The sequence below is a fragment of the Erinaceus europaeus genome, chromosome 4, assembly GCF_950295315.1.
Source record: "Erinaceus europaeus chromosome 4, mEriEur2.1, whole genome shotgun sequence".
NCBI lineage: Eukaryota > Metazoa > Chordata > Mammalia > Eulipotyphla > Erinaceidae > Erinaceus > Erinaceus europaeus.
The window spans coordinates 10536385-10561024 of record NC_080165.1 but is presented as its reverse complement, the minus strand read 5'-3'; the positions used below and the strand labels follow the sequence as shown (position 1 = coordinate 10561024).

At 41.4% G+C, this 24640-nt stretch overlaps 1 protein-coding gene across 1 annotated transcript; it reads left to right on the top strand.

Moving 5' to 3' along the window:
• Nucleotides 1-931: 931 nt before the first annotated feature.
• RHAG (Rh associated glycoprotein) lies at nt 932-24512 on the top strand. Its single transcript, XM_007523298.2, has 10 exons — nt 932-1095; nt 10662-10845; nt 12001-12151; nt 14761-14908; nt 15155-15321; nt 19829-19966; nt 20765-20886; nt 22818-22891; nt 23114-23187; nt 23820-24512. Exons 1-10 carry the CDS (start codon nt 939-941, stop codon nt 23892-23894), a joined length of 1290 nt encoding a protein of 429 aa, XP_007523360.1. The 5' UTR covers nt 932-938; the 3' UTR covers nt 23895-24512.
• Nucleotides 24513-24640: the final 128 nt, after the last annotated feature.

The window sequence follows — 24640 nt, the reverse complement described above, 5'->3', positions numbered from 1 at the left end:
CCGCCTGTGAAGCGACTCCCCTGCAGGTGGGGAGCCGGGGTTCGAACCGGGATCCTTATGCCGGTCCTTATGCTTTGCGCCACCTGCGCTTAACCCGCTGCACTACAGCCCGGCTCCCTATAATAATTTCTAACCACTGTTTCATTATCTGCTTCTACACAATCATTTGTTTATATGCTCATCTTCCCAATTTGATGCTTCTTTTTCTTCTTTATTATTTTAAATGTATTAGTAATTTAAATAATGATCAACAAGATTGTGGAATAAAAGGGTACAATCCCACACAATTTCTACCTCCAGAGTTCTGTGTCCCATCTCCTCCATTGGAAGTTTCCTTATTTTTTTTTTTTATCTCTCTGAAAGTATGGACCAACATTTTTTATGGGGAGCAGAAGGTGGGAGGTCTGTCTTCTATAATAGCCTCTTCACTGGACAAGGACATACCCCCAGCCCATCTCTATCTTTCCCTAGTGAGGTAAGGCTCTGGAAAGGTGGGATTTCAGGACTCATTGGTGAGGTTGCCTTCCCAGGGAAGTCAGGATTCTTCTTCTTAAGAAAGTTAAAAGAACATTCTATATTTTGTTTAGTGTTGTGTCTCTTATAGAACATTACGCAGGGCCTGTCAGACAAGACATGACAACAGTCTCCTAAATTAAGTTAAACAGAGCTTAAACACTTTGAACACTAGATCTTTGCTATCACCTGCCTTTTTCCCCCAGTCTACTTGATGTATTTTGAAAATCTACCTTTAGAGCAACAATTTAGTTATAAAAGCTGGTTCTGTCCTGTGGGTGGAGCATTCTCACCAGGCTTGCTTTTCATTCATTTATTTATTTTTTTGTGTGGAGTGCCTTGGACACCCAGAGCAGGCTCTCTGTTCTTATCAACCTCCCACAGCCTGTGAAACCCTCACTGTGCCTCTGTCCTTTACCACAGACATGAGGTTCAAATTCCCTCTCATGGCCATTGGCCTGGAGGTGGCCATAATTATTTTATTTTTCTTCTATGTCGAATATGAAACGGATCAGACTACAAACCAGCAACTCAACAGAACCAACGCCACTGGCGCGGATAGATCCATGGAGTTATATCCTCGTGAGTTGACAGTCTACTAATCTATTCAAACGATGTTGAGGTTCTCAGAATGAGAAACCTTTGAATATTGTGTCGACTCGAGCTCAGCACTGGGACTGCTTACAGAATTATGTGTTTGTGGCATTTATGTGTGCTAAGGGTATTTATGTTTGTGCTGTGGCATGTGATTTTGTTTTAAAGATTTTATTTATTTATTAATGAGGTAGGTAGGAGGAGAGAGAAAGAACCAGACATCACTCTGGTACATGTGCTGCCGGGGATCGAACTCAGGACCTCATGCTTGAGAGTCCAATGCTTTATTCACTGTGCCATCTCCCTGACCACGACATGTGGTCTTTCTATGATTATGTTAAATATTATTTGTGTCAATTAGAATATCAGACATAGAAATTGAAGACTGAAATAATGATCAGTTTCTCCCATTGCCTGCCTGCTCTGAAATGGTTTGACATTTCCACCGAACTGATCACTAGTCTACAAAGTCTAAGAATACCAACCCCCCATTTTAAAAACTTTTGAGTGATTTTTAGAGGGAAAAAAATGAACTATTGATAAGGGGTCCTGGGTTTCATTTGGAGCCCTTAGATAAAAAATTTTTTTTTTAGAATGACATGGGAATAAAGAGAGTTTTAATCAAAAGTGAATAACTCAAGATTTTATAATAATGTGAAGGAGGATAGATTCTTTAAGATCAGAAGAAAAAATGTAAACACATACTATAATCTTAAGAATAAATTTCTGAACTCTATAAAGTAAGTAAATGCAGAATTCTGATTGGAAATGGTGACTGACTGAAAGAAGGCATTCAGTGTCAAATATGGAAGAAATGCTATGAAATAGATGCTACCATAACTGTTGTTACTGTTTATTGATTGTCTAATGTAAGTGAAGCATATTCATTCCCTTAGTAATCAGAGAGGAAGGTTGTAATATACTCATAGGGATTATTTCTTTTAAACTCCAATAATTTAAAAAATATTGAAAGTAATAGTAATGTTTATTATCATTATTTAGCATACCTCTAAGCTTTTTTCAAAACAATGTGACATTTGTTCTTTCATGATGTATTTTGTTATTTTGGATAGAGAAAGAAAGTGTAAGGTCCTTGCGTTTTGGGTTATGTCTACTTAACCCAGTGTGCTACTGCCCAACTCCCCAGTGTCTTCTTCATCTAGTATTTTTATTTAGCACAAAACATCTTACAGGAAGCTTATTCAATGATAGTACAAAATGCTGTCTTTATTTTGAGATTTCACTATCTGGTAGGCATATAAACAGACAACTACAATACAGTACAAAAAAAAAATGCCAAAAGTGTAATCAAAGGTTTGTGTTCTTCAAATAAAACCATACTACCAAGTCCAGGGCTTCATAATTTTAAAAGTCAAAGTGAATTCTCTATGTTCTAGTGTCAAAAATCCCACATAAAACTTTAGTTCAGGATCTGAGATAAAATACTAAGTTGAGAGCCTGAGGAAACGGCTTGGCATTAGCACATAGGACCCCAGAATCTTTGACTTTGGTGCAATACACCAACTCCAGTCCAAGTTCTGCTTAGTTAAACATTTCAGTATGAGGAAATGTTCAAAAATGTAACAAGCATTTTGGGGAAACTATCTAGAACCTTGCACTCTGCTCATCACGGGTTAAAAAAACTCCTTGAAAATGCTCATGTCAATCTTTCTCTCAAATAAAGATGGTATTCCATGAAAAAAAAAAAACTCCTCACTCAGCTTACAACTCAAACAACTCAAAGTGTGTGTGTGTGCATGTGGTGTGTGTGTGTGTGTGTGTGTGTGTGTGTGTGTGTGTGTGATAACCCTGGTGGCAATAAATGATAAGTGAACACGTGGAGTAACAAAGTAAAAACTTAAATGAAATAAGATGAGGGTTTTGTGCAACATTTTAACTGTGTCAAGTAACACCTCCAGTGACTAAGGGTCAACTGTCTAGACCTTTGCTGGGTAGAGAAGTATTATGTGTGGAATGCAGAAGACATTCTAGGCAGTGGGCATCTATTGGAAGTGCAAAAAAAAAAGGGGGTTGTTACTACTCCTTTTCACTTGTCCAAATTTGACAGGGGAACATGAATAATCAACTGCATATATATATATATATATATATAATCTCCAGGGTTATTGCTGGGACTCAGTGCCTGCACCATGAATCCACTGCTCCTGGAGGCCATTTTCTCCCCTTTTGTTACCCTTGTTGTTGTAGCCTTGTTGTGGTTATTATTGTTATTGTTGATGTCGTTCGTTGTTGGATAGGACAGAGAGAAATGGAGAGAGGAGGGGAAGACAGAGAGGGGGAGAGAAAGACAGACACCTGCAGACCTGCTTCACCGCCTGTGAAGCGACTCCCCTGCAGGTGGGGAGCCTGGGGCTCAAACCGGGATCCTGACGCCGGTCCTTGCGCTTTGCGCCAAGTGGGCTTAACCTGCTGCGCCACCGCCCAAACCCCTATTTTAGTATATTTTACTTTATTATTGCTACCAAGGTTATCACTGAGGCTCACTGCTGGTGCTACAAACCCATTGCTCCTAGGGGGGATTTCCCCCCCCTTTCTATTTTATATCATAGGACAGAGAAATTGTAAGGGGCGAGGGAGATGGAGAGGGAGAGAGATAGACAACTTCAAATCTGCTTCACCGCTTGTGAAGCATAGTGTTCCCCTGAAGGTGCGGAGTGCAGGCTGAAACCCAGGTCCTTACGTGTGCATCACCGCCGGGCCCCCTCAAGTTGCTTGTTAAACAAGTTGAATTATCAGGCGGTTCAAGAATGTAGACGTGAGACAAGAAAAACAACCAAGTAAGTCGAAGATTTCTAGTGGAAGTGGTGATTGTAATTGTATCTTGGCAGGTTCAAGTTTCCAATCTCAAATCAATTTCAAATCTCAAATCTTTTGTCAGGAGCAAAAAAACCACAAAATTTAAACCATAACCAAAGCACCAATTGATGATCTTTCACTTGTTTAATCACTGTGATAACTCATTTTTCATTCATTTTATCTTTCCTTTCATTCTTTTTTTTAATTATTTTTTTTATTGCCACCAGAGTTATTTCTGGGGCTTGATGCCTGCATTATGAATCCACCGCTCCTAGCAGCCATTTCTCTCTCTTCCTCATCTTCTTCCTCTTCCTTCTCCTCTTCCTCCTCCTCTTTCTCCTCCTCCTTCTCTTCCTCCTCCTCCTCCTCCTCATTTTCCTCCTTCTCCTCCTCCTCTACAAAGAAGATATTCTATTTCTTTGACAGAAGTTTTGCATCACAACACTAAATTCGAGACCCCAGTCCCAATTCACTCTGCAGCTGGATAAAAGATATACAATCCTAGTCACTTATAGACTATGTATGAACACCTTTTATTATACAGTCATCCATCAAGCACCTTCACAACTTCGTAAAATCGCTAGTAACTTAAATAATAGATGAAGTTCTTGTGCCCCCCAGTGGCTAAAAACAGTATTAATAAATTAAGAACTGGAAAAATACTGGTTAATACACACACACACACAGAAAGAAAGAAAATCTTCCATATAGGAATATATAAAATACCCATTTTCCATCGATGATAGGAACAGCCTCTGAAGAATTATTTATTAATCCCATTGTAAGATGATACAAAATAACATTGCATTTTTTTAGTTAATTGGTTTCTACATGTTTTAAAATCATTAAATTACAGAGGGAAGCATACTCTAAGGGGAAACAATAACTTAAGAGAATTAAAGAATGACATTTAAAAAGCAGTGAATGCAGTAAACCTTGTTTTTAATTTCATTCTAGCTTTGAGACTACGAACAGGCTTTAGAGGCAGAGATTTTTGCTTCATTTCTCTCCAACCTTTATTTATTTATTTATTTATTTATTTTTATTTACTGGTACAGTGCCCATGCTGGGCAGAATCGTACATATATATAAAGCCAGATGGGTGGTGGTGTGCTCAGCTGTTATCAAGCAAAGGGACCTGGGTTCAAGCTCCTGCATGTCACCTGCAGGTGGGGGGAGCTTCATAAGCAGTGAAGCAGTGCTGCAAGTGTCTGCTATTCTCTCTCCCTCTCTATGTCCCCTTCCCCTTTCAATTCCTCTCTGTTCTATCAAATAACAAAATAACTAAAAATACCAGCTGAACTACATTTCTGGCTCAATTTTAATCTTAACTTGGGGGTTGGGGGTGGGATTGCAATCCTAACTTGGGGGTTGCTCTGTTATCCAGGGAGTTTCTTTGATATTATCCATATTGCTAACACTTGGTGCCAGGCATCAAACCTATCGTCTCACACAAATTAAGGTGTAGCTTTCCCTGCTAAATAATGCTGGACCCTAGTCTGAACCATTCTTTAAGGAAGGTAAAACTGAGTTCCATAACAGTCTAGGAAAATCATAGCCAGCTAGTAAGTCTTGCATATTCTAACTTACCCCATGATGTAAATCATATGATTCTATCAAGAACTAGAAGAAAAAACAAATTGAAAATGACAGTGAGTACATATCGTTGTCTTTAAAAATCAGAGTTGATATGAGTTGACAGTTGTTCATCATGAGTTCTGGTCAAGTCTGATTCTGAAGTTCCCTAGGTTGATTTGGGATGAGGAGTGTTCTGAATGCTAGAGTGGGAGACGCTGGCAATCTGTGTTTGCTGGCGTTCACATGGAGTGACTCCAACCAGGGGGTAAGCCATTGAGACCTCCCTCGCTGGCTCTTAGAGACCACGTGATTCAGAAAGGAGGCATTGGGGAGTATTCTGGTACGGACACTCATTTATTTGGCGATGGGTACAGGCTTATATAGAGAGTTAAACGAACATTTTTCACATATGTCAGAAATTACAGGTTTCTTAAAGGTAGGGGGCTGGTATGACAAGAACTGATGAGATACATAAAGGAAAAAACAATTAGTCTCCATGATGCAGGCAAGTTAATTATCCAAAGGCATTTGAGAGAAGCATAAGGGTTAAACCAGTAAGGTGAGGCAGAGAAAAAAAAACAAATCTTGATGTAAATCACAGATATCAAAGGACACAAGGAAATAGGATTTGGGGTTTCACTGCCTGGTGTTGGGGAGGTGTACGATAGAGTGTGTTCTCCTATATGATCAAAGGTGAAGTGGATGTGTGAACTTTGAGTGAACCCTCAAGCAGGCAGCCATTTGGCCTGCTGCTAGCAGGGGAAACTAAGTGTGAGAGGCTTGTAGGATTTCTGTGAGCTTGAGAGACTAACAAGGAGAAACTGGGTCTGGGAGACTTTTCCCTCTTGACTCATCTCTATAAGGAGAGAGGCTAACAAGTGGGGTGTCTTTCCAGATCTCCATCCAAGGATGTAAGAGGTCCCCTAAGCTCTACCAAGCTTTCACATAGTCCCACATGTGTTACCTCACTAGGAAAAAAAAAAAAGCTGCAACAGCCTCCTTATTGAGACCTCCCTGAGGCACATATGAAGGATGACTTTCAGAGATCTGCATTTTCCTTTATCTGTCTGCTTCAGGAGGCAGCTATCATGAATGATTATTGGGAAACCAAGTCAACAGGCTGAGTGCATGCAAAGCGTCAAGTCACTGATACCAACAGCATGGGGGTTTGGTCTAGGTCCTCATTCTCTTTATTTTTAGATTTAGCATACACAAGGAAAAGTTAGACTGATTTCTAGATCACCAAAGACTTTGCTATTTAAGTCATGATGCCAGCCAAATTTGTCTTTCCCGTTGTTTTCTGTAGATTAATGTTGTTGGATAAGTCCTCTAAAGAAAGACTGTTTCATTTTTTTCCCATTTTTTATGTTAGTGATTTAATATTGGATTATAAAACTACAAGATAACAGGGGTACAATTATACACTGTTCCCATCACCAGAATTCTGTGTCTCTATTCCCTCCTTTGGAAACTACAGTGGTTCTCCCAAGGTCACACATAGGGGTTGACTAGTATTTCTATGTCTGTCTGTCTGTCTGTCTGTCTGTCTGTCTATCTATCTATCTATCTATCTATCTATCATTTATTTTGCCCACTTTTTGTCCTGCCTTCTCTTCCTTTCTAAGTCACACCTACACCTGTTACTACTTCTGAGTGTCCTTCCTCTTTTCCTCTTCTCTCTCTCCAGGTCTTGATGGGAGTTCAGAGACCTCTGGTCATCTTCCGCTATCATTTATACCCCTCTGGGAGTATGAGACAAAATTATTTTTGGGGTGCAGAAAGTGGGAGTTTTGACTTCTATAACTGATTTTTCTACTGGACATGGGTGTTGGCAGGTTCACTCACACCCCCAGCCTGTTTCAATCTTTCCCTAGTGGGGTAGGGGCTCTGGAGAGATGAGGTCATCTGCCCAGTGAGGTCAGGATGGAATCATGACAGTGTCTGCAACTTGGCGGCAGCGAGATATAGGCAGCGAGGTACAAAGCAGAACAAAATGATTAATCAACAGGAACCAAAAAAGGAATAGATCAGTTGAGAATAGGGATCTTGGGGTGGAAAGAAGTTATTCTGGGTAAGTTCCTAGGTGTCTGTGATTTGGTAGTTTTTGCTTGAGTTTGATAGCTAGCATGGAGGTGGACCAAAACTATCATCTGGGAAGACAGTGTCAGAGTTGAAGATAAGGCTAGAAAGCTGGATTAGGGCAGAGGGCAGCTCCCCAACTTGAAGAAAATCTATAAATAAAATTAACTGTTTATCTCATCAACCTGGCCCAGGGCCCATATCTATTTATATTTAGCACAGGAGCCTGTATAACCTCTGAATTCCTGTCGGTGTGAGCTTGCAGTCCATGGTCACAGGTGGGAACATTCTAGGTGCACTCATTTCAGGACCAGTTTTCCTGGAATGGCAGGGTAGGATGACCAGCTTCCCTTCGGAGACTGAGGCAGTCTCTATCATTGCTACTTTGTAGTGAGGACAGTCCATTCCCCCCCCCCCCTTCCCAATCCCCACCCAAGCTTGTCTTTGTATTTCCATAGTGGCGTAGGGCTCTTGAGAGGTAAGGTTCCGAGACACACTGGAGAGGTCATCTGTTTGACCCAGATTTTATGGCCAACAGGGAATCAAAGCCCTCTGGAATCCAGTCATTTGCTGCTCTGTTAATGCTCTCCCTTTCAACTGCTTTGTGTAAAGGCTGTAGCATCTAATGTCTGGGATAAACTTCGACAGAACACCCTTTTTTTTTTTTTAGTTAGTATATATTTTCTTTACAGTGCAGTTGCTGACATGTGCATACAATGTCATTGTACCAGGCTCCCAGAGTTCTCTTCTTCTCCTCCCTCCTCAGAGTCCTTTGCTCTGGTGTAACACATCATGTCAGGTCCATGTTTCACTCTGTGCTCTCTCCCTCCCCATCCCTACTTTATTAAGTCTTGCTGATAAATGAGACCATTTGATATTCATCTTTTATTTGGCTTATCTCACTCATCACGATGCCCTCAAGTTTCATCCAAGAGGATGCAAAAGAGGCAACTTTGTAATTTTTAATAGCTGAGTGGTATTCCATCCTGTATGTATATATATCACAGTATTTTTTTTTCCTTCAAGTTTATTTCAAGGGGTCGATGCCAGCACTATGAATTCGCTGCAACTGTGGCCATTTTTTGCCCCTGATTTTTTGGCTAGGACAGAGAGAAACTGAGAGGGGAAGGGAAGATAGAGAGGGAGAGAGAAAGACACCAGCAGACCTGTTTCAGCACTTGTGAAGTGACCCACTGAGGGTGGGGAGATCCGACGGGGATCATTGCATGGGTCCTTGAGCTTTGTACTATGTACACTTAACCCAGTGTGCATCTCCCGGCCACCTCTACCACAGTTTTTTGTTTTTTTTTTATTTCTTTACTGGGGGATTCATGTTTTACATTCGACAGTGAATACAATAGTTTGTACATGCATAATATTTCTCAGTTTTCTATATAATAATACAACCCCCACTAGGTCCTCTGTCATCCTTCTTGGATCTGTATTCTCCTGCCTATCCATCCCAGAGTCTTTTACTTTGGTGCAATACACCAATTCCAGTTCAGGTTCTACTTGTGTTTGCTCTTCTGATCTTGTTTTTCAACATCTGTCTGTGAGTGAGATCATCCCATATTCATCCTTCTGTTTCTGACTTATTTCACTTAACATGAATTTTTCAAGGTCCATCCAAGATTGGATGAAAACATTGAAGTCACCATTTTTATAGCTAAGTAGTATTCCATTGTGTATATAGACTACAACTTGCTCAGCCATTCATCTGTTGTTGGACATCTGGGTTGCTCCCAGGTTTTGGCTATTACAAATTGGGCTGTCAAGAACATATCTTTTTGGATGGGTATGTTGGGTTCCTTAGGGCATATCTGCCAGAGAGGAATTGCAGGATCATAGGGTAGGTCTATTTCTAGCCTTCTGAGAGTTCTCCAGACTGTTCTCCACAGAGGTTGGACCAATTGACATTCCCACCAGCAGTGCAGGAGGGTTCCTTTGACCCCACACCCTCTCCAGCATTTGCTGCTGTTCCCTTTTCTGATGTATGACATTCTCACAGGAGTGAAGTGATATCTCATTGTTGTCTTGATTTGCATTTCTCTGACAATCAAAGACTTGGAGCATTTTTTCATGTGTATCTCAGCCTTTTGGATCTCTTTGGGAGTATGGACCCAAGGTCGTTGTGGGATGCAGAAGGTAGAAGGTCTGGCTTCTGTAATTGCTTCCCCACTGAACATGGGAATTGACAGGTCGATCCATACTCCCAGCCTGCCTCTCTCTTTCCCTAGTGGGGAAGGGCTGTGGGGAAGCTGAGCTCCAGGACACATTGGTGGGGTTGTCTGTCCAGGGAAGTCTGGTCGGCATCATGCTAGCATCTGGAACCTAGTGACTGAAAAGAGAGTTAACATATAAAGCCAAACAAATTGTTGAGCAATCATGGACCTAAAAGCTGGAAGAGTGCAGATGAAGAGTTGGCGGGCCCTCCATTTTGTGGATAGCTAGTAGGCATATTTTAGTTATATTCCAAAGGGGCTGACCCTACTTTCTAATGGGGTTGCTGTTTCTTTGGTGCTTCGTTTACTAAACTGTTTATGTATTTTGCTTATTAGTCTTTTTTTTTTTTGCCTGATGTGTGTTGTATAAAAATCTTCCATGCCGTTGAGTATTTTTCTGTTTGGATGTAGTACAAGTACTTTGCTGTGCAGAAGCTTTTTAGTTTGATGTAGTCACATTGGTTGATTTTCATTTTTGTTTTCTTTGCTGTTGTGTTTGAATCCTTGAAGATTTTTTTCTTTTAAACCTAGGCCATGAATTATCCTGCCGATGTTTTCTTCTACGTATTTGATACTTTCTAGGCTAATGTCCGTGTCCTTGATCTACTTGGGGTTGACTTTTGTGCATGGTGATAAGTGATGGTTCAACTTCATCCACTTGAATGTCTCAATCCATTTGTTCCCAGCGCCATTGGTTGAAGAGATTTTCCTACTGTCATTTAATAGTTTGGGCCCCCATTAGCTGCATGTAGATGTGGGGGCTTATTTCCGGATCTTTAATTTTATTCCACTGCTCTGTGGTAAGACTTTTTTTTTTTAAGGCTCCCTTAATGCAGACTTTTCTCTGTTTATTTTCAGTGTTCCAAGATGTGCATGTCATGATATTTGTTGGGTTTGGCTTCTTGATGACTTTCCTGAAGAAATATGGTTTCAGCAGTGTGGGCATCAACCTGCTCATTGCTGCTCTGGGTCTCCAGTGGGGCACACTTGTGCAGGGCCTCCTGCACAGCCACGGGCACACAGTCCATGTTGGAATCAACAGGTGAGCCGCTCCCCCCCTTATTTTTCAGCCATTTCACTTTTAGTAGTTTCTATGTTAAGCTAGTCAGCATTTAAAATGACTGGAAAATGATCTTCCTTAGGCCAACAGAAAACTACTGGCTGGGGCCAGGCGGTGGTGTACCGGGTTAAGTGAGTGTAAGGATCCCCCCCCCCCCCACGCAAGGATCCCGGTTCAAGCTCTGGGCTCCCCACCTGCAGGGGTCATTTCTCAAGCAGTGAAGCAGGTCTGCAGGTGTCTTATCTTCCTCTCTCCCTCTCTGTCTTCCCCTCCTCTCTCCATTTCTCTCTGTCCTAGCCACAAAAATCGATAAAGATGACCCCCCTAGCAGTGGATTTGTAGTGCAGGCACCAAGCTCCAGTGATAACCCTGAAGTCAATAAAAAGAAGAGAAAAGAAAAAAAGAAAAGAAAGAATGAAAGGAACTATTGGCATCTAAGGACCCAGATCAGTGCTGTATTCTTCTAAGATATACCATTCGTTTACGTCTGTGTCTTCTGTATTCTGATTTTAAGAGTCTGAAAAAAATCCCCCAAATTATGATTTCTTACATCCTAATGAGGGGGAAACAACTGTTGGTTATATCTAAGTAGAATTTACCCATAGATGATACAAGGAACAGGTAGTTAAAAAGATAAAGGAAGGAACAAAAGTTGGTCTGGAAAAAGGGCCTTGTAAGGCTAGTGGGGAAATGACAGGACCCTGCACCCTAGATGAAAGGAAACTCTTCATCAGTCAGTTCATAGGTGTTTTTTTTTTTTTCTGCCTCCAGGGTTACTGCTGGGGCTCAGTGCCTGCACCATGAATCCACTGCTCCTAGAGGCCATTTCCCCACCTTGTGTTGCCCTTGTTGTGGTTATTATTGTTATTGGATGGGAAAGAGAGAGAAATGGAGAGAGGAGGGGAAGACAGAGAGGGGGGGGAGAAAGATAGACACCTGCAGACCTGCTTCACCGTCTGTGAAGCGACTCCCCTACAGGTGGAAGGCAGGAACTTGAACTGGGATCCTTACGCCAGTCCTTGCGCTTTGCTCCACGTGTTCTTAACCCACTGTGCTACCACCCAACTCCCCAGTTCATAGTTTTCCCCCTCCTTTGAATGTGCATTAATTTTCATCTATTCCTTCTCTTCCTTTCAGCATGATAAATGCAGACTTCAGCACAGCCACCGTTCTGATTTCGTTTGGAGCTGTTTTAGGGAAAACAAGTCCAATACAAATGTTGATCATGGCAATTATAGAAATCACTGTATTTGCTGGCAATGAGTATCTGGTTGCCGAGCAGTTTAAGGTAAGGACCACAGAATTTATATTCACGTAGCTTTGAATCCAGTATATGACAGATCCTTATGCCATGTAAGAACACATTTTAGTGAGAGTGATACTATAGCAAATAATAATAATCATCATCAGTTATCTGAGTTTTCATTATTATGAATTTCATAAACACCTCATTGTATTATCATAACACTTTAAGGTGAGTATTGCTATTTTGTTTATTCCTAATAAAACTGAAGATCTTAGATGACTTGCTTAATTTTAGATTCAAATCCAGAATTTTTAATACTCCCTTTTTTATTATTCTATATTTTCTAACAATGGTCTGTTATTTCAACTACTAAGTGACTCAGAGTTATGGAGACACTAATTATAGCCTAGGGGAAATATCTTTATCTCAATGAGAATCTCATTGATTGTTCCCCAAGGATAATGAACTGACTGTCCATTTCCTGCCACTCTCCAATATATTATGAATGCTTCTAACAGATGTCTACTTCCATGGAGAGTGCTTTAGGCAAACTTTCTAGGTGTCATGTGTTAGTGATTCAATGACAAATAAATAGTTCAAGCTCTGTCTTTGTAGAGTTAACAGTCTAGTGGGGACAACAGACATAAAACAAATAGTCATACATCCATCCCCCAACCCATACATGCATTGCTATTGATGGTATATCTTACATTCTCCGAAAATATGTTGAGAAGACTGACAGTGTGACTGGCAGACATAATTTAAATGATGAAGTCAAGGAAGGGCTCTCGGAGGAAGTGACAAATAGCTGGACCTGAAAGGTAGATGAGCTTGTGAACCATCTTTTTCTTTTTTAAATTTTTTATTAGTGATTGTGTATTGAGCTACACAATTACATGTCAACAGAGCTATAATTCCACACTGTTCCCGTCATTAGAGTTCTAAACCCCAGTCTTTCCATTGCTAACCACCTTGGTTCTCTCAAGGTTGCAGACATGGGTTGACTAGCATCTCTACAACTGTCTAGATTCGTACATAATTGTCCCCTTTTACTTTCAGGTCATGTCCTCTCCTCCCCTCCAAACCACTCATGACCCTATTACTACATCCAAATGTTCCTCTCTCCTTTCTCCTCTCTCTGTGGGTTCTGACAGAGTTGGAGTTCAGAGCCCTCTGGCCATCTCTTTCCTATTACTTCTCCCTTACTGGGAGTATGGATCCAAATTGTTTTTGGAGTGCAGAAGATAGGAGATCTGACTTCTGTAATTGCTTCTCTACTGGACATGAGCATTGGCACATCGAGCCATACTCCCAGCCTGTTTCTATCTTTCCCTCGTGGGGCAGGGCTCTGGAGAGGTGAGTTTCCAGGACACATTGGTGGGGTCATATGCCCAGAGAAGTCAGCATGGAATCATGGTAGCATCTGCAACTTGGTGTCTGGAAGGTGGCAGGACATAAAGTGAGACAAAATAGTTAATGAACAGGAACCAAAAAGTAGGAACAAAGCAGATGAGATTAGGAATCTTAAGGTGGAGAAAAGCTAGGAAGTCTATCTTAGGCATGTTTCTAGGGGCCCACGACTATGGTAGTTTTTGCTTGACTTTGATAGCTAGGATGAAGTGGGATAAAAATTTTGTCTGGCAAAAAATGGTGTCAGAATAGAGAGAAGGGCTAGAAAGTTGGATTAGGGCAAAGAGTAGCTCCCATTCTTGAAAAAATTCTGTGGATAGAATTAACTGTTTACCTCCATCCACCCAACACAGGGCATATCTATATTTAGCACAATAGCTGTGTAATCTCTGAGTCCCTATTGATCTGAGCTCCGAGCTCATGTGAACCATCTTTTTCTCCACAACCTCATCAGCACCTGTCATTTCCTCTTTTCTTGGGCTGTTCTCACTGGTCTGAGGTGGAATCTCAGTGTAGTTTTAACTGGCGTTTCTCTACAGATAAGTCAAGTGGAAAATTATCCCCTATGTCTTGGGAACATGTATATCTCGTTTTTTAGAAAACTATCTTTTTTTGTTATAATTTTCCTTTCTCTTTTTAAAAATGTTTCCCCTTTTGTTGCCCTTGCTGTTTATCGTCATTATTGTAGTTATTGTTACTGTTGTCGTTGCTGTTGGATAGGACAGAGAGAAATGGATAGAGGAGGGGAAGAAAGAGAGGGGGAGAGAAAGATAGACACCTGCAGACCTGATTCACCGCTGGTGAAGCGACTCCCTGCAGGTGGGGAATTGGGGGCTTGAACCGGGATCCTTATTGTGCTTTGTGCCACGTGTGCTTAACCCGCTGTGCCACCACCCGGCTCCCATAATTTTCCTTTCTCTTAATTTATGACTTTTAAAAAAATTCAGCCAAAGACTCTGTCCCTCAGGGGGTCAGCAGTGGTGCACCCAGTTGAGCACACACATGACCATATATGCAAGGACCTAGGTTCAAGCCCTCATGCCGGCCTGCATAGGGGAAGCTGCAGAAACAGTGCTGCAGGTGTCTCTCTTTCTCTCTATCTCCCTTGTCCCTCTTAGTTTTTATTTGCCTGTATCCAAAAAATAATAATAATAAAAAAAGAATCTGTCCATTCACTGACTCAGGTACTGTACGTAGGGAAAGTCAGTGCTATTGATTCACGTGAATTTTTTGTCTTTCAGGCATCGGATGTTGGAGCATCGATGACTATTCATGCCTTTGGGGCGTATTTTGGCTTGACTGTAGCAGGTGTCCTATATCGACCTAGACTCAAAAATGGACATGAGAATGAGGAGTCTGTGTACCACTCAGACTTGTTTGCAATGATTGGTGAGTAGACACACACACACACACACACAGAGAGAGAGAGAGAGAGAGATTGCCAGATTCCTGTGTATCTGATAAGATGCATGAGAAGTTGACTCAAAGTTATATATTAAGATATACAAGAAATAACGTCCTCTGTACAGTACTTTGTGTTTGCTGATGCTATTTCCCTGACTTAGGGAACTAAAAACCTCCTCCTAGCCTGGCTTCCATATTCAGAACTCATAGCCGTTTTGTGGTTTGCTGCAGGCACTCTCTTCCTCTGGGTGTTTTGGCCCAGCTTCAACTCTGCCATTGCCGGAACTACGGAGGGACAGGTCAGGGCCATCGTGAACACATACTTCTCGCTTGCAGCCTGCGTGCTCACAGCCTACGCGTTCTCTAGCCTTGTTGACCCCCGGGGCAGGTTGGATATGGTAAGTGCTGTGCTAACTCACTGTGAACCTCACTGAGTTGAAGACGGTTGGTTGAGGGGCCCCGCGGAGGTGCGACACCCGTTAAGCACACATAGTACTACTAAGCACAACGATCCCGGTTCGAGCCCCTGCTCCCCACCTGCAGGGGGATGCTTCACAAACTGTGAAGCAGGTGTCTCTGTGTTTCTCTGCCTCTCTCTCCCTCTCTCTCTGTCTCTCTCTCTCTCTGTCTCTCTCTCTCTCTCAATTTCTCTCTGTTCTATTCTATAATAGAATAGACCAGGCCCCAGTGATAGCCTGGGAAAAAAAAAAAAAGAAAAGAAAAACAAAACAGAGCTGCTCAGATAAGTAGGCCATTTCTCCATTATCAATGAGTTTTCAAACAGATCACAAAACTGCAGAGTTGTGTTAAGTGGAATTAACAGTAAAAAAAAGACTAGGGTGGAATATTTCACTTATAGGTGAGATTTAAGAAAGAACGAAGACATAAAAACAAGGTTAAACTGTAGCCTTTAATCAGATCGAAGAATTCAGGTTAGGGGCTGCAGGAGGGACGTGAAAGGGGGCGGGGAGCTCAGAGGCCTATGGCAGAAGCAGGCGCCAGTTTGCTGGTGGGTGAGGAACCCTAGCACCTATTTTAGGGAAATATGAGGCTTTAGTCTTGTGACCGGAAACTTGTAAAGCAAAATTTCCTCAGTAAAATAAAAATAAAGAGAAATCTGAAATAAAATATTTTCTTTCCAAAAGCCGACTTTTTTTTTTTTTAAATCTCATTCATTCTTTCTTTCATTAAATGTGTACTCTTGACAAATTAAAAGTTGTTCTGAAGGGGTTTTCACTCTAGAACACATAGTCATGCAAAAAAAAAAAACAGTTTGAAGTATAGATCTTTAATGCTATCGCTAACTATCCTCAAGCACTTCTAAAATCTCCCTTAGAAACAAGACTTATTGGGGCCAGGCACACCTGGTTAAGCACTCACATTACAGTGTGCAAAATGCCTCCAGTCCCCACTTGCAGGGGGAAAGCTTCATAAGTGGTGAAGAAGGGATCTCTGTCTCTTTTCCTCTGTCTCCCCCTTCTCTTTCAACTTCTCTGCCCCTAGCCAATAATAAATAAAAATATAAAAAGAAAAAATCTTGGGAGCTGGGCGGTGGCACAGCGGGTTAAACTCACATGGCACAAAGCACAAGGACCCGCATCAGGATCCTGGTTGGAGCCCCCCGGCTCCCCACCTGCAGGGGAGTCGCTTCCCAGGCGGTGAAGCAGGTCTGCAGGTGTCTATCTTTCTCTCCCCCTCTCTGTCTTCCCCTCCTCTCTCCATTTCTCTCTGTCGTATGCAACAACAACAGCAATAACAACAACAACAATAATGACGACAACAATAAACAAGGGAAAAATAAAAAAAAATCTTAAAAAAAAAAGAAATGAGTTGGAGGAGAGAGAGAGACATAGGGAGAGAGAGAGAGAGAGAGGAGGCCAGGAGTTAGCTTGACCAGAATAGTACACACTCCAACATGTGTGAAAATTTGAGAACAAATTTTCAGTCATCACACGAGAGCACCCGCATAGGGAAAACTTCCTGCAAATATTTCTTTCAAAGAGATAAGATTCTGAATACGAAAACAGAACATCAGTGGGAATACTGGTGAAATTCAAGTAAGGTTCTTGACAGCATTCATTACCAAGGAGCAATGTTACTTTTCTGGCCCTGTGATCCTGTAAGATGTTACCATTAGGGAAAACTGTGTAGCCACAAGTGGAAACCCTCTGCAGTGTTTCTGCAATTATTTTCACATAGATTTAAAATTATTTCAAAATGAAATGCTCTTGAACAGACTGTTAAATCCTCAAGTTGGTTCTTTGAGCTTCTGACCTGTGAAGTCATCCTCAGATTAGCATCTTTTTTTTTCCCATCTGAGAAAAAAAAAACAGCTATAGCAATTTCTTTTTTTTTTTTTTTCCAAGTTAAGGATGTGTTATTTCAATTCAATTTCCTATACGTTGCTTCTTTGGAGAAAAATACAAAAGAATGAAAAAAAAATTATCATACAGGTATAGTTCAGCGACTTTCTTTTAAAATCTTTGAGGATCTTTTTGCTTTAACCTTTTTCTTTTTAAAAATTTTATTTTGGATGGTGGCAGACAGAAATTGAGAGGGAGGGGGAGATTAAAAGAGAGACACCTGCAGCCCTGTTTCACCACCTGTGTAACTTCCCTCCTGCAGGTGGGGACTGGGGGCTTGAACCTGGGTCCTTATACATTGTAATGTGTGTGTTCAACCAGCTGCACCCCCACCCAGCCCCAGGATCTTTTTGCTTTAAGCAGAATAACCATATATGATATTTCTGGGAATTTCTGGTCAATGGAAATGGATTTTTTTCCTCCATCCTTAACTGTTCTCAGTACTATCAGCTCTGAAAGCTGTTGTGTTTTACATATCATATGTACATTGATGTGTCTTCACATTCTTCTTCTTTTTGTAAATACCGGACACCCAAATGATACAACACACATAGCAGCAACCGACCTCTTTTGGCTTCTTATAACCACAAGCGCAAAACAACATGCATTGGCTAACGCTGCCGCTCTGGGTGCTACTACCCTCCTACGACATACTGGGTTCATCTAGTCCAATCACTTAAGCACAAGCTAGGAAACTTGGTAAGAAAAGGAAAGAAAGGAGAAGAGTGGAGAGGAAAGAAAAGGCAAGAAAGAAAAGGCAAGAAGAGAAGAATGCAAGGGGTAAAAGACATCCAGCGTCAACCACTTGGAAGAAACGCCTTCCGCGGTCACACAGGTTTCTGCATGATTTGCGATAGCTATATCTCCATTAGTCCTTTTTTAATTTTTAAAACATTTTTTATATTTATTTATTTATTTTCCCTTTTGTTGCCCTTGTTTTTTTTTTTTTTATTGTTGTTGTAGTTATTATTGATGTCATTGTTGTTGGATAAGACAGAGAGAAATGGAGAGAGGAGGGGAAGACAGAGAGGAGGAAAGAAAGACAGACACTTGCAGACCTGCTTCACTGCCTGTGAAATGACTTCCCTGTAGGTGGGGAGCTTCGGGTTCTGTTAGTCTTTTTAAAAACAATAGATGCCTGAAAGTAAAAATACACAATAGTCTGTAGTGAGTCAGTATAAAGTTCATAATGAAATAGTGTCTACTTAGACTTAGATACTCTCCTTACCTACTTCATATTACAGTTCCCTCACTCACTCCATTGTTACTATCAAGGCAAGGGCTGCAAAACCTGAATAAGGGCAAGAGACTGGCATACTTTAACAATGACTCTTTAGTCACTATCAGGCCACCCCATCCGCTGGGACCCTATTCGGGGAGTCCTCAGATTCCCAAACAGACATGATGGGCCTAGACCTCGAATAAATCCCTCTCTTCATTGTCACCAGTCATCTCTATCAGGAACAACACAATAGACCCCTTTGTGGGCCCCCATAGGACCTTACCCTCAACTTGTATCAACAACAGTAGAGAATGTTCCATCCTCCAAAGGGAGGGAGGTTGGGCAGTATACTCTATCCTATACCTGAGGAAGATGGGTCCTGATATTGGGGCAGCTTGGAATGATCCTACTCATGGCCACAGAATGTGAGCTCAGATCTACAGGGATGCAGAGGTCACATAGGCTCCTAAGCTGAATATGGGACCCACATCACATCAAATGGATGGGGTTTACAGTCAACAATATTTATACATCTTTCCTATATTTGGAAGCTACTCTCTTCCCTCATCCAGCTTTCTGGTCCTTTTTCCAGCCATAACATCATCTCTCCAGGCAATAACTTGGATCCACCTGCATATCAGATTTCAGGCTCAGGGGAAAAAAGAAAAAGAAAAAGAAAAAACTAGTATAGCCTCAGGCCCTTTGGAATACAACTAAAATATGCCTACTAGCTATCTACAGAATGGAGCACCCCCCCCCCCAACTCTTCATCTGCACTTTGCCAGCCTTTAGGTCCGTGATTGGTCAACAATTTGTTTGGCTTTGTATGTTAACTCTTTTTCAGCCACCAGGTTTCAGATATTAACATGATGCCAACCAAACTTCCCTGGACAGACGAAGACGACCCCACCAATATGTCCTAGAGCTCAGCTTCCCCAGAGCCCTACCCCACTAGGGAAAGAGAGAGACAGGCTGGGAGTATGGATCGACCTGTCAACGCCCATGTTCAGCAAGGGAAACAATTATAGAAGCCAGACCTTCCACCTTCTGCATCCCACAATGACCCTGGGTCCATACTCCCAGAGGGATAAAGAATAGGAAAGCTATCAGGGGAGAGGATGGGATACGCAGTTCTGGTGGTGGGACCTGTGTGTAGTTGTACCCCTCTTATCCCATGGTTTAGTCCATGTTTCCTTTTTATAAATAAAAAATTACATTAAAAAAAACAATAGGTAACCCTTGCAGCTGAAGCCTGTGCCATGTGGCCCGCTGGGCTCTGCCACTTTGATCTCACTTCATTTGCCTCTGCCTTCCACACAGGTTCACATTCAGAACGCAACCCTAGCTGGAGGAGTTGCCGTGGGCACTTGTGCAGACATGAAGATCCATCCATACGGCTCTATGATTATCGGGAGTGTGGCAGGCCTTGTTTCAGTGATTGGGTTCAAGTTTCTGACGGTCAGTCTGACAGATGTTGGAATCCAAGTTTGAATCTGCACAGTCCCTTTCTCACATATTCTCGTAGAGAATGTTACGGCAAGAAGTTTGCTAAGCTCCTCTCCTTTTGTGGTGGTGGTGGCGGTGGTGTCATCTGCCTTCCTGACGGAAGTACTATTCACATTGCAGAAGCCCAGACATCTCCATTCTTTGCTGAAATATTAGTATAGAAGAACAAAGGCTGATAGCAGTTATCTGAGACTTCGTGTGAATTGAAAATATCAAGTATTGGGGCCGGGTGGTGGCGCACCTGGTTGAACGCACACGTTACAGTGCACAAAGGACTCAGGTTCGAGTCCCCAGTCCCCATCTGTAGGGGAAAACTTTGCAAGTGGTGAAGCAGGGCTGCAGGTGTCTCTCTGTCTCTCTCTCTATCTCTCCCTCCACTCTCAGTTTCTGGCTGTCTCTATCCAATAAATAAATAAATAATGGTAATTTACAAATTACAAAAAAAAAGAAAATGTCAAGTACTTACGTTACTTTCCCCTGGAGTAGTTTCATGGGAGTTTTTCTTGTTTGTTTTATATAACTGAGGTCACTCTACCCTTTTAAAAGGATTTAGCCTATCATCAGTAGGTAAGAAGGTCTAGGACTTGCAGTCCCTAACCTTCAAACCCCATTACTGAAGACAGACATGAGTAGTTTTGTCACCACTGTCTTAGCTTCTTTAATACAGGTGGATTTTGTCTCCTACATGTTGCTTCCTTGCAGCTGCAGAACTCTAGACCTAACAAACTAATAATCTCTTTCCTCCTTTAGCCATTTTTTGCTTCTAGACTGAGGATACAAGACACGTGTGGCGTCCATAACTTGCACGGCTTACCTGGGCTGGTAGGAGGACTCGCAGGCATTGTGGCCGTGGCCCTGGGAGCCTCTGACAAGTGAGTCAAGGAGCTCTCCTGCCCCCTCCCCCGTCCAACAATACGGTGTCATCTCCCATTTTAAAGCTGAGAGAGTCTTTTTCCATATCCATCAAACCAGACTGTAAGTACTATCTTTGCAAAATTCAGAGACTAGAGTGGTGTTGGAAGATGGATCTTTAAAGATTTATTTATTTTTAATATATATATATATATTTTCTCTTTTGTTGCCCTTGTTTTTTATTGTTGTACTTATTATTGTTGTTGTTATTGATGTCATCATTGTTGGATAGGACAGAGGGAAATGGAGAGAGGAGGGGAAGACAGAGAGGGGGAGAGAAAGATAGACACCTGCAGACCTGCTTCACCGCCTGTGAAGTGACTCCCCTGCAGGTGGGGAGCCGGGGCTCAAACCTGGATTCCAATGCCGGTCCTTGCCCTTTGCGCCATGTCTGCTTAACCTATTGAGTTACCACCCGACACCCTAAAAAAATATTTTTATTTATATAGGAAAGAGAGAAGGAGAGGAAAGCACTACTCAATTCTGGCTTATGTGGTATTAAAGGAATTCAACCTGTGATTTCACATTTACAACACCTATGCTCTCTTTAACCTGAGCTTTCCTTCCAGTGTTTTAATTGTTAATTTAAATTTCTCCACCACTCACACCAGCTTTCTATTAGATACAGCAATTTAATTAACACAGTCAGAAAACAGTAGTCTTACCCTTGCAGTGCTCTGGTACCTCTCTCCTCTCTTTTACAATGAATATATCTTTAAAAAATAAAAACAAAGTATAAGGGGAAAAATCGACTTCCTCTTCCACCATTGTCTAATGTTGACCCATTTTGTTTTTCTGTTTTGGTTTTGGTGTCAACATTGGCAGATTAGGAGGGCAGACCCCCAGATAGCTACATTTTTCAGGGGAGTTCTGCAAGGATCTTACAGAATGAGACTAGGCACTAGCGTATTCTTGTGTAAATAAGACTGCAATGCAAATCTGGACTGTTGAGCCAATGAGCTCAACTCAGAGTGTTAAAGTGTGTAAACATTCCAGGAACACTTCAGAGCTGCCTCAGGGATAGGAGCAGGAATCCTTGAATATCAAGTCTAGACCTGTTCCATGAATGTTGTCAAACTAGTCTATCACCTTTCACACACTGGGTGGCTATATTTTTGGTTAGGTTTTAAGAGTCTAGCCCTTCTGTCTGTATGGTTAGTCAACAACTTTTCAATGTACTTAACGAGGGTTCATAAACAAAACCTCAGTTCCTGGCACTCTGCTCCTCTCTCTCACTAATTAATAAATACTTTAAATAAAAATATGAAGTAGAAGAAAAATGGTAACAGATGTTTGTTCACTGCTGTGTAATGTTGCACTCTGGCCTGAAGATGGAAGGCACCTACAATTCAGGAGACGAGTTTTTTTGGGGGGGGAGAGGGGTGGCGATATTTGTTTTCCCAACATTTAAAAAATTTGTCACGCATTATCTCAACAAAGAATTGAGGAGAGAGAAGAGGAGAGGAGAGAGGAGAGAGGAAGAGAGAGGAGAGAGGAGGGGGGAGGGTAGGAGGAGAGAGGAGGAAGGAGGAGAGAGAGGGGAGAGAGTAGTGAGGAGGAGGAGAGAGGAGAGAGGGGAGAGGGGAGAGGGAAGAGGGGAGCGGGGAGAGGAGAGAGAGAGAGAGAGAGAGAGAGAGAGAGAGAGAGAGAGAGGAGAGGAGTCCTGCTCAAACTCACAGGGTGACCAGCACAGACAGCAAGCCACGCCCATGGTCTAGCTTTTTACACTCAAGCCTCGCCTCCACCTTTCCAAGCCACACCTGTCACCACGCCCATTTTCTAGGCGGTCCCCTTCAGGTACCTCAATATCATCCTAAAAAATAACAACTAAAAACATCTAAAAAATAACAACAATCCTTCCCCCCCCCCCATTTCCCCCTGGATTTCTTAGGTCTACTACGGCCATGCAAGCAGCTGCTGTAGGTTCCTCCATCGGGACAGCACTTGTTGGAGGTCTGATTACAGGTCAGTGCAAAGAGCGAACACATCCTTGCAGCTTTTCCTCACGATCGCGGGTGGTTGTGATGAATATAGCATCGATACTCTTGAAACTGTTCTAATCTTCTGAGAGTAATTATGTTAATTCAAAGGAAATTATTTTCCAATATTATTATTATTGTTATAATTATTTTATGAATTTGCGAGTAAATTTTTCTCTACAGCATCATTTCCTCCCCACGTTCACAGGCTTAATTCTCAAGATACCTATTTTGGGACAACCATCAGATGAGCAGTGCTATGACGACTCTGTCTACTGGGAGGTACTGTGCAGTTCTCTCTCTGTTTATCTAAGTGGGGACTCGCTCTGCTCAGTCAAACCTCTGTGTGTTGCGATTGGATGCATTTCCCATTCATAGAGAAAATTAAAGATGATGTGTCCAGACAGAAAATATCAGACGTTATCTTCCAAAGTGGTAATTAAATAACGACCACATTTCTCTGTCAATGGTTCTTTTGCTCTTCTGAGATAACTTTAAAAAGCTACTTCATAAAAATCATGGAAATTCCAGACTGTGGTATGGGCTAAATCGAACAAATGAAAGTAGACAAAAACGGTAGAACCCAGAAGATGGATGCAGAGGTTCAGTGAAAAACTTTCCTTTCTTTTTCTCAAATATTCCTTCATTGACTTTTTCTCCCAAATAACTTCCCACAAGCCGCTAATAGTGATAGATGCTTGAGTATTCGTTATGATTTTCCTATTTTGAGAAAGAGAAAGTAGGGCAAGTAGGATGACTATTTTGTTCTTTTACTTTCCCCAAGTCAAGAGATTTTTATTTGTTTCTAATCTTGGATAGTAAGTAATTCAAGAAATGACTTCTTTTCAACATCAATTTCTGGAACACACAGGTAATGATTCTCTAAAGTGCCCCAATCTTTTTTTCCTTTGAAGGTCCCTAGATGGAGAGAACATGACAGACATTTCCATGAACCTATCATCCATAAACAACTGGAACCTGAACTCTAAATACCATTCCTGGGCCTTGGCTTCGCATCTTATTATCTATAGTCACATTGATGTAAATAAACAGGGAGCATTCAAAGCAAATAAGGGCCGCAATATGTAGATTCTCAGTATACAAATCCCCTGGAAAATGTCTTATCCCAGTGCTGCTTCTTGATATTCAGTGATTTCATTGACAAAATGTGACTCACAAAATATAATTCGATGGACTCTACTTGGCACAGTTGATGGGTACAGGGTGGGCACTTCATGTTTATTTCTGTATGTTTTCTGCTTAGATGTGGTTTATAAGGAAGTCAATAAATTTTAATTCATATCAGTTTCTAAAATGTTGACACTGTATCATAAGTCCAAAATATTATAAAATGAAAGCTAATTAGCTTACAGTCTATGCAAGGAATCCGTATAAATAAAATGAAAGAAATGTATGTATATAAAATAGCAATATTGTTTTAGTAGTCTACTTTCAAAAGGAGAGACTTATAATGTTATACTTTTACTTGAATAATCTTCTTTTATTTCTTTTGTGTGTTTACTACTTTCAACAAGAGCTCAATCCTACCTGACCAATGTTTGTTTTGTATAAAATATCAATGAATTAAATATTACTGTAAAATAAAACATTGTTCTTTGAGTCTCTTTCTTTTAGTGGCTTGAATTTACTTTATTAACAAGTGCACACAGACACACACATACTCTTTTTAATCTTCACTTCTTTTATCTGTTAGGGGGACTTCTCTGAAAGAAGA